This window comes from Mirounga leonina, unplaced genomic scaffold (genome assembly GCF_011800145.1).
Source record: "Mirounga leonina isolate KUSES-001 unplaced genomic scaffold, KU_Mleo_1.0 Mir_114, whole genome shotgun sequence".
Lineage (NCBI taxonomy): Eukaryota > Metazoa > Chordata > Mammalia > Carnivora > Phocidae > Mirounga > Mirounga leonina.
In genome coordinates, this window is record NW_023270265.1 from 54,215,750 (window position 1) to 54,226,363 (window position 10,614).

Consider the following 10,614-nt stretch of genomic DNA (forward strand, 5'->3'; position numbering starts at 1 on the left):
AAACCTAGGTAGTCCTTGCTCCTTGGTATTTTGTCTAGATTGATCTTTAAGACTGAACAGTTTCTTTTATCTCATCTGTCTCTACCTATACCTTATGGTAAGTGAGTCTACCAGCTATAAGTTTTTTGTTTTTTGTCTCAGCTAGGAACCCACCCTTGGTTGCCTGACTTTGTGATGATGGGGTTATATTTCTCCTTTTCCAGCTGACACATCTTTGGGTTTCCAAGGAAAGAGCCTGGAGGGAGATTGCAAGGCTGAGCAGCAAGGATTTTCTTTCTTCTTCTTTGGCAGATATCCATGTGGTTGTGAGCAGGGGTGGGGTAAGGTTCCAGTCCTGTTTCTCTGGTCCTGTTTCGCTGTGCAGAACTTTAACATGGTGACTCATATTTGAATGTACCTGAAATGCTTCAAACACTTTACCACTAAGCATAAAAGAAGTTACTTTCTATTCCTAGATTTATTTTTTTTACGCAAATAGGTGTTGGATTTTGCCGAAGGCTTTATTCATCTGTTGAAGTAATCATAAATCCCGTTTCTTTATTGTGAACCAGCTGAAGCTACAAAATTATTTCTAATCATGGGCTTAGCTGAACTGCTTCCATTGTCATGCAGGGGAATATACCACTTTCCAGGAGATACAGGAGTTATTTTGATAAGATGTTACCAGTTCATTTATGTCACAGGTCTGATTAACCCCATCTCAGAAAACTGGGAGGTTGATGCCTAGTGTGTCTAATTTTGCAGGTCATTATTTTTCCGTTCTTCCACAGAAACAGTGCTCTCCAGACTGGGGGCCTGTTTGGACCTCTCTCCATCCCACCATGTTACTGTCCTACCCGGATGTGGGAGCCTTTCAAGAGAAGGAATCTCTTTCTTCTTCAGTTACTGTATTTTGGCTTAGGATCACAGACTCTGACTACCCTTGCTGCCCTTAACTGGGTGAATGCATTTATGTGCTTTGAAACATACTTCAAAAGCACACAATAGTTTTAGGTGAACTGACTCCCAGGATACTGAGGAATTCTAACATACTGTGTTGTAGTGACACGTGTCTCGGTTTTATATTTTGTGCCCACAAGAGCGCAAACTACACTCGGCCTCCAATTATGTTTCTTTTTCTCAGCTAATTGGTGGGGACTGTGGGCAAGGGATTGACTGGCTGAGAACCCCAGCACCTTGCTCCTCATTTTGGGGATTTCTGGGATTCTGTATAGTCCAGGCCTGAATAAGGAATTGAAACAATCACAGCGTGGGTTTGCAGCATGTGCATCCTTCTGCCTGGAGACCCAGAACTGTGTGATAAGTCCTAGAAATGAGCAGAGCGGAGACTATGAGGTTAGGGAAGCACTTACTGAGTGAGTCTCAGAGTCCTGCTGCAGGACTCTGGCTGAGGCCAAGAGGATATGTGGCCAAGGCTTTACCAAGTCTCGGGGATCAGGGGTCTTGGGCCAGATAAACCCTTCCACCCCTGCACAAACTCAGCTGAGGCAGTTGTACTGAAATAGTGCTTTTATTTCTTGAAGTTCTTGGAATATGCTGCAGGGCAGGGGGAATCCTCCTTGGCTAGGAGGACAAAGGGCCTTGCTTGGTGGGCAGCTCTGGGTCTTTCTCCTCGATGACTCCTAGGAGCTTGGGACTGGCCTGTGGGAGGTCAGGGTCTGAGGAGGGAAGTCTCCAAGCATCCCTATGCCCACAGCTCACTGGAACTTGCCCCTTGCCACCCCACCATTGCCAGCCTCTGCACTTTTGTCTTGGTGGTGCCCTGTGAGAACAGACCATCCTCTGAGGACTGTGGTTCCCCTTCCTCACCTTCCTGTACCCTGCTCCTTCCATGAGCTATTCTCTGCTCCCTGCCACCTCATTCCAGGACTCACAGGTTCTCCTGGGCCAGCCCCTTCTTCTTGTTTGCTTGGGGCTTGAGCAGGGATCTGCATCCCAAGCTTTTCCAGCTCCTCCTTAAGCCTGGACAGAAAAGGGTGGGGTAGGAGTGTGTGGCAGGGGAGGGGAGGGGAAGGGACAAGAGGGTGTGAAGAGACCAGGAGATAAGCCAAAAGGGGACTGGAGATGCCCTCAGCCACCTTCCCCTTGGGTACTGAGGGCAGGGCCTCCATGCCCACCTCTGCCTCTTCTGCTGCAGCTGCTGGCACTTCTGCTGCAGCTGCTCATGGTGATGTGCAGCAGCCTCCAGGAGCTCCTGGGCCTTCCTGTTCTCCTCTTCAAACAGATGCCTGAGGGTAGGGCCATCAGCAGTGGTGGCTCCCTCCCTCCACCCCATTCCCTGTCCCCGCCATCCTTATCTTACACTGCAGCTACAGCCTCCTGGCTGCGCAGAAAGAGCCCCTCAGCAATGGTCGAGCAGCCATCAGCCCCAAATTGGGAACAAAGGCGATGCTTCACATCCTCCAGCTTCGCCTCCACAAGCTTCTCTGCAGCAGGAAGGGACAGATGAGCAGGGCAGGGCAGGACAGGACAGGGCAGGGCCTCCCCATTCTCCAGGCCTCACCTTCCTTGAGCAGTTGCTCCTTGCTGCTGTCCAGGGTGCCAATCTCCCGGGCCATCTGCTCTGGCCTCTGAGTAGGTAGAGAGGAGGCCTGTCCATGTGTCCCAGGCTCTCCCTTGCACCTCAGAGAAGCCTACCTGGATCTGGTCTCTACTCAGCATGCCTCACTTCCTACTACTCTGGGTCTCTGGGCGCACAAGGCATGTGCCAGCTTCAGGGCCTTTGTACTGGCCATTTTCTCTCCACAGGGAACTGTCTCACCCCAGATACCTGTGATGCTGCACTTGAGAGGCTCATGAGGTGGTTCATGAATTTTGCAAGCTTTGAAATCAGGTCTGAGGCAAGTATTTATTATAGGGGATCCTGAAAACATTACAAATCAGAACTGTTCCCTGGAGAATCAGTCACCAGACCTGAACTGCAGCTCCTCTTCCCTTTGTGTGGTGTTCTCACTGAGCTCCTCCATCCTAACATTGATTCTCTCTGCCCCTTTTATTTGGCACCTGGGATCCTTGGTTTCCCACTATCTGCCCTGTGCCGTCATGGCTGCAAACACATCCACGGATCTTCCTTATGGATAACCTCTCCTTGGTTCATCGGGGTTCCTCCTGGCCACTGAAGGGCCAGGGGGGAGCAGCAGGGATGGATGGGCAGGACCAGCAGAAGAGGACGACACTGGGTGGCAGTGAGGGTGGTGTGTAGGGACTGAGCTGAGGGCCATCTTGATGTATGACCACCAGGGCTGGCTCAGGAGCTGGGTGTGGCAGGTGAGAGGGAGGAGGCTTGCAGTGTGACCCTGAGCTTTGGGCCTGGGACTTCCAGGGAAGATGTGGAAGGTGGGAGGAATGGCTTTGAGTGACTCACATGGAACTTCCAGAGGTCCTTGTGCTGGCCCATCAGATCCTCCAGCTGTTCCTCAAAATCCAACCTGTGGACCAACCATTCAAGATGAGGGGCCATGGGCTGAGACATTCCTCCTCACCTTGGTCCAGGCCAGGGGTCTTCATGCACAGACCTTGGGAGGCTTGCCCGTGTTCTTTGCTCTGCAGGAAGTACTTTCACCACCTTGACCCTTCAAGATCAGCCCAGCCAGCTCCTCTTCTAACCCCCATCTCCAGTATTACCCACACCCACAACCCATCCCAGCACATCACCCCCACCCTGCCTGGTATTGGACACTGGGCTTTACCTCAGTTGCCTCTGTTTGTTCTTCTCTTCCTCAATCTGGGAGTTCAGGGCAGAAATTCGCTCCTTGCACTCCTGCAGCATGGTCTGCTTCCTGGGAAGAGGCAAGGCAGCTGTCAGTCATATTCTCTGAATGTCTCCCCAGGACAGGGCTGGGGTGGGGCTTCTGCCTTCTCTTGGGGTCTGTTCTGGCTTTGCAGATCAAGGTCCTTCTCTAATAACTTCATGGGGGGGCATGAGCATGTGTACCCTGGAAATACTGTTGTGAAATCAGGAAGATCAACATGGACAGACACAGGTGCACAAGCACACACTAACATATCAATCTCATCCAAATTTCCCACGTAGTTCTAATGTTGGTGGGCTTGGGGACTCTGGTCACAAAATGAGTTAAATCAAGGTTCAGGAAGTGGAGATGGATTCACAAATATTGAGGTGGATGGAAAGATAGTAGATGCATGGAGAGATACTGGGTGCCTTGATGCCTAAATGAAGGAACAGGAGAGTGAACAGAGACCAAGGAGCTGATTTTAGGAAGAGTGACAGGCATAAAATAAATAACAGCTGAAAGCATTTGATATTCTAGCAAATGAATGATTATCCCAGTGAGTCAGAGTACCATTAACAGTACTGCATACTGTTGGGGCCAAGGTGGGAAGACATGCATCTGGCCTCTCCTTTTTTCAGAGGGAGACACTGTGACCTGTGGGTCCAGGACTGATTTTCCCTCTTTCTCCTTTCCACCACAATGAAGGGGAAGGGCAGAGCAAGTCCCAGATGGAAGCTCTTACCTCTGTGCCTCACTTTCCTTCTCCTGGCAGTGGAGCCTGAGGATCCTTAGGGTTTCTGCAGGGAGAGGAGCCAAGGGCCCCGTGAGAACCCATCAAAGCATCAAGATTGGGCATTGATAATAGGGTCAGATCACGTGTGGTCTTGTGGACACCTGATAGGACTTTGTCATTTACTGTAAGTGTGGTGGAAGCCACAGGAGGGATGCAAGCTAAGTCAGGTTCCAAAGGGCTTCAGCTGCTATGGAAAGATTGGCCTCCGCAGGGTGACAAGGGCAAAAGTCTGGAGACAGAGTAGCTGCAGTTACCTTGCTTTTTGTTCAAGATCTCTTTCAGGCGTACTTTCTCTCCACTCACTGGAAAACACAGGAACACAATCAGGCCTCTGTGCATCACTGCACCCTCAGGGAGTGCATTTGCCCCTCATGCACAGGCAGTTTGGGATAGCTCTACCCCAATCCCAGATGTGGACCCCTTGAATTGAGCCTCCTCCCCTCTTGAGCCCACACTCCCTGTAAGCAGCAAAGGGCCCTGGGGTTGATACAGGGTGACTGTGAAGATCCTGCAGGCGGCCAGTGTGTTTACATGGAGGAGAGAGAAAAAACACATGACATGAAGAAACACAAGCAGTAAGGGGAATGTGATCAGGTGGGGACAGGGTGCTGTCTTTAGATGGGATGACTTGGGGGAGGTTTATCTGAGAAGGGGACATTCAAGGTAAGAGCTGATGAGGATGTGTGGCAATAGGAACCTGTACTATCTGGGGGAAGAACAGCCTATCAAAAACCCTGAGGTAGAAGTATGTTTGGAGAGTACTTTGGGAACACTCCTACCCACAGAGTGGGAGATTGGCAGGACCTGATGTTGGAGAGGGGGTAGGAGCCCTTGGCCACAGCAAGAATGCTAAGTGTCCAGAATATTGAGTTCAGGAAGGTATGACACTGAAGACCTCTGGGTGACCCCCAGCTTGCTTACATGAGTCCATTTCCCTCTGCAGGGCCTCCCAAACAGTCCGGGCCTCTCCCAGCTCCTCACTGGCTTTTTTTTTTGCTGTGCCAAAAAGCAGAACAATGTCAGTGCAGCCTCCAACTGCATTATTCCTTGCAAACAGTGACATTTTTCATTTGTCTTCCAGGAAATCTGGGTTGGGGGACAGATTTTAAAGCAAGAAACCAGGCTTCCAGAACACAAGCCTTTCTTGTTGGGCTCAGTTGATAGCACCACCAGGTTCATGGACACGTGACTATAGCAGTTGCATTTACATGGACCCATCCTTGGTTTTAATGATCTGCTGCTGCTGTCATGAACTACTCAGTAATCTTTTAACAAGGAGCCCTGCAAATCATGTAGCTGGTCCCAGAGCTCACCTTGCTGAACCTCATTAATCCGATTAATCAGGACTTCAACCCTGGGCTCTAGGCTTCCCGCTGCAGGAAGGAAAGGAAGTTGAGTGGAGATGACAGGGCAGGTAGAGGGAGTTGGGGGCCCTACAGGGACTCTCATTCTGGGTAGGGGAGACAAGGAAAAAAAATAGAGATACTGAGTCAGGCTGTAGTAATTGTAGCAAGGAATTAAAGAGTGAAGGAGTGGGGCATGCTCTTCAGATATGGGAAGACCTCTTAAGGGCCCCAAATCATGGGGAGGGCAGTTCCTGGGTGGGGTGGTAGGTAGTCCGTGTAAAGGCCTGCCCTGAGGTGGGAATGTGGCTGGAAGGAGGCTGGTAAGCAAGCAGAGAGCAGCAGAGCTAAGGTGGAGGGAAGGGAGGTGAAGGTAAAAACCTGGATTTAACTGAATACAGTTGGGGCCAAATAGGTGGCTAGCAAGGGGGTTTTGGGAAAATTTCTCGCCTTCCATCCCCTCATAATTCAATTTTGAATCATGGTGCTGTATTTTTGCTTCAAAGAATTAAGTTTTAAAAAAAGAGAGAGCAAATGAGTTAATTTCCCAAGGTTGTGAATTGTGAGGCCTGGAACTGAATCCACTTCTGCCTTATCCCAAAGCTCAGGCTGTGCCTGTTACAGAGGAGACATGAGACCTTTCTGCAACTTCTTCACCATTTCCAGCAAGTCTTCAATTTTCTGTGAGGATTTGGCTTGCCCTGTGGAGACAAAACCAAACATTTTAGAATCCTGAGGGAGTGAGAAGCCTGAGGAAGCGTCCAACAACTTTGGTCTGGGACTGAGGGGGGCTCAGGTCTCCAGCCACAGTGGTGCCCCTTCTTGTCCTGAGGTGGATGGATACTGAATGAGAGATGAGTCAGGCCATTTCAGTCTACTTCTTCTAAGTTGTGAAATGATACCACAGATTTCCCCTTAATACAACTCAGGCCAAGGGGAGGGGTGAACTTTCACTGCCTGTAGTATTCAAGATTGGGTCAAAGCTCATGATGTAATAGTGAAAGAAAAAAAAAGGAGGGGTAAAAAAAACTGGAAACAAGGAGTCAAAAATCACTGTAACTGCAGATAGCTAATTAACTAGAAAGTTCTAGAGAGTCTTATAAAAAATCCCACAAAGAACAGAAGAAAACTAATTTAAGACATCTCAATTTAAAAAATGCAGTTATTCTATATACACTTACTATTCTGAAGCCTCCCATTAAAATATTAACCTGTTTTTAACCAATATAGGCACTTACTTTTTAAAAAAATTTTTTGTTATGTTAATCACCATACATTACATCATTAGTTTTAGATGTAGTGTTCCATGATTCATTGTGTGTGCATAACACCCAGTGCTCCATGCAGAACGTGCCCTCTTTAATACCCATCACCAGGCTAACCCATCCTCCCGCCCCCTCCCCTCTAGAACCCTCAGTTTGTTTTTCAGAGTCCATCGTCTCTCATGGTTCGTCTCCCCCTCCGATTTCCCCTTCATTCTTCCCCTCCTGCTATCTTCTTTTATTTTTTTCTTAACATATATTGCCTTATTTGTTTCAGAGGTACAGATCTGAGATTCAACAGACTTGCACAATTCACAGCGCTCACCAGAGCACATACCCTCCCCAGTGTCTATCACCCAGTCACCCCATCCCTCCCACCCCAACCCCCACTCCAGCAACCCTCAGTTTGTTTCCTGCAATTAAGAATTCCTCGTATCAGTGAGGTCGTATGATACATGTCTTTCTCTGTTTGACTTATTTCACTCAGCATAATACCCTCCAGTTCCATCCACGTCGTTGCAAATGGCAAGATCTCATTCCTTTTGATGGCTGCATAATATTCCATTGTATATACATACCGCATCTTCTTTATCTACTCATCTGTCAGTGAACATCTTGGCTCTTTCCACAGTTTGGCTATTGTGGACATTGCTGCTATAAACACTGGGGTGCACGTACCCCTTCGGATCCCTACATTTGTATCTTTGGGGTAAATACTGCTGGATCGTATGGTAGTTCTATTTTCAACTTTTTGAGGAACCTCCATACTGTTTTCCAGAGTGGCTGCACCAGCTTGCATTCCCACCAACAGTGTAGGAGGGTTCCCCTTTCTCCGCATTCCTGCCAACATCTGTCATTTCCTGACTTGTTAATTTTAGCCATTCTGACTGGTGTGAGGTGGTATCTCATTGAGGTTTTTATTTGGACTTCCCTGATATAGGCACTTATTTTTAATCCCTTAATGAACTGGTAGATCTAGGCAATGGTACTAACATCACAATAAAGATAACTGGACACTATGAGCCATTTGAGGTAAAAATATAATATAGGATTCTTGCCAAAAAAATCAGACTAGTATCTTTTAATCCTCTCAACCTAAATACTAATTCAGAGGAAATACAGGGACACAGGACACATGGGAATGCAATTACCAACATCCAGATTAGGAACTGGATTCCTAAAGGAACTCAGTTCCTTTAACAGATTTTGGGGAAAAAGGAAAAAGAAGAGTCTTGCAGACTAAAAGGGATTAAAGAGATGGATAAATCAATCTAAAAAATGGACAGTATTTAGATCTTGATTCAAACAAATGTACTTTAAAAAATATTGACACAATCAGGAAAATTGACTGGATATTTGATGAAACTAAGGAATTATTGTAGTTGTTATTCAGATATGACAATACTATTGTGGTTAGTTATCTTTTAGAGATATGCATGGAAATATGTATGGATGATATGCTATGATGCCTGTGATCCTCAAATGAAGTAGTGGAATGGGTGGCAGGAGTGGGTGAGGATAAAGAGGAAAAAAGGTTGGCCAAAAGCTGATAATTGGTAAAGTGGAAAGATGGGCTCATGGGGTAATTATATTTTGTTCTCGCCTTTTGTATATGCTTAGATCTTTCCATAATATGTTTCAATCAATATAAAGAAGGTAAAGAATCATTTCTATAGAAGAGTGGAGAAAAGGAGAGAACAGTGAAGCAAAAATTATACAAATGGTCACTATTTGAAAAGCTGTACAATCTCAGTCATAATTAATGAGCTAAAAATAACATATTGTACCTATCTGATTGGTAAAGATTAATAAATCTGTCAATGGTCAGTGAGATCATGTGGGGAAACTCATATACACTGATAAGACTGTGGAAATGGATGTGACCTTTTGGAGGGCTATCAACATTTTGAAGACTTAATTCCAGTTCTAGAAATTTATGTATGAGTTATACTTGGTTAAGTATGCAAAAGGCATGTTAAAGGACACTGAAGCAATATTTGTTATGTCAAAAGCGGGAAACAACTTGAATGCCCATCAGTCGAGAATTTATGATTCATCTCCACCACAAAATACTGTGTAGCCATTGAAAAGGAGGTAGATTCGTATGTATGGACATGGAAAGAGACCCTAGACAGAATAAATGAAAGTGAAAAATGGTGTATAGAGAATCCCATATGGCTACAAAAAGAGGTGAAATATATACCTGTCACTCTACAAATATATGCATACCAAGTCTAGAGAACTTCTGGCCAGAATCACACACACACAAAAAAATCAAAAGTAGTTACCTCTGGAGGGTATGACTGGAAGGACAAGAAAGAGGAGGTCTACTTTTCACTATACACACTTTTACATATGGTTATATTTTTTAAAATTAATAAATTTGAGTGACCCCAAAATGATATTTTGTTTGGGCAACCATTTTCTCAGGTATTACTATTAATAGACCAGGCAGTGAGCTGCACTGTTTTTATTCTCTATTGTATGTCTAGTGCTCGCCACAAGGTAAGGCACAGACTGGCAATAAATATCTGTTGAATGAGGCAACTAATGTCTTGGTAACAAAAAATCCAGGGCACAAACTAGCCTGTGTAGTATGAGCCCCCTAGTTTTACTTTTTATTTCAAAATAATTTCAAATTTACTAAAAAGTTGTGTAAATAGGATACATAGCTCCTATCCCCCATTAGCTAACATTTCTGAACCTGGAGAATGAGTTGCAGACAATGCTTCATTACCCCATAATACCCTAGTGTGAAGTGCAGAAGTAGGACGACACCCTCCTAGGCGGTAACCACAGTACATGTGTTGAAATAGTATGGTCTGGGGACGCCTGGGTGGCTCAGTCGGTTAAGTGTCTGCCTTTGGCTCAGGTCATGATCCCAGGGTCCTGGGATCGAGTCCCACATCAGGCTCCTTGCTCAGCGGGAAGCCTGCTTCTCTGCTTCTGCCGCTCCCCCTGCTTGTGCTCGGTCTCTCACAAATAAATAAATAACATCTTTAAAAAAAGAAGAAGAAGAAAGAAATACTATGGCCTGATGTGACCGTGTTAGGAGATGGGGCTTTTGGGAGGTGACTGGGTCATGATGGTGGATGGAGTGCCTTTATAAAAGAGACCTCCAGAACTGCCTGCCCCTTCCTCCCTGTGAGGACACAGCCAGAAGAGGTCATCCAGAAACCAGGAGCTGGTCTTCACTAGACACTGTGTCTGCTGGTGCCTCTGTCTTAAGACTTCCAGCCTCCAGAACCATGAGAAAGAAAATTCTGTAGTCTATAGGGCCATCTGGGCTCTGGTGTTTCCGTTAGAGCAGCCCAAGCTAAGACACTGGTGGAGCTGATTCAGCTACTAGTTGATTAGAGGCACCCGAAACAGCCTTACTGAAAGGCTCCTTCGGTGCAGCCTTAGCCATGGGGGTGTTTCATACAAGGGATGTGTGTGCATCGGTCCCCAGTCGGGGGCTGTCTCCTGGATGCCCATCCGTC

General features: G+C 46.6%; 1 protein-coding gene across 1 annotated transcript in view; it reads right to left on the reverse strand.

Moving 5' to 3' along the window:
- Positions 1-1,563: 1,563 nt before the first annotated feature.
- The window catches only part of SYCE1 (synaptonemal complex central element protein 1), a 10,041-nt gene continuing 990 nt past the window's right edge, over positions 1,564-10,614 (reverse strand). Inside the window, exons 2-13 of the mRNA XM_034987511.1 lie at positions 6,509-6,571; positions 5,841-5,900; positions 5,449-5,523; positions 4,782-4,829; positions 4,477-4,531; positions 3,690-3,779; positions 3,365-3,428; positions 2,504-2,570; positions 2,303-2,426; positions 2,118-2,228; positions 1,875-1,962; positions 1,564-1,641 (exon numbers count right to left, since the gene is read on the reverse strand). Of these exons, the coding sequence (XP_034843402.1) occupies positions 1,564-1,641; positions 1,875-1,962; positions 2,118-2,228; positions 2,303-2,426; positions 2,504-2,570; positions 3,365-3,428; positions 3,690-3,779; positions 4,477-4,531; positions 4,782-4,829; positions 5,449-5,523; positions 5,841-5,900; positions 6,509-6,571 (923 nt within the window). The remainder of the gene's footprint in view (positions 1,642-1,874; positions 1,963-2,117; positions 2,229-2,302; positions 2,427-2,503; positions 2,571-3,364; positions 3,429-3,689; positions 3,780-4,476; positions 4,532-4,781; positions 4,830-5,448; positions 5,524-5,840; positions 5,901-6,508; positions 6,572-10,614) is intronic.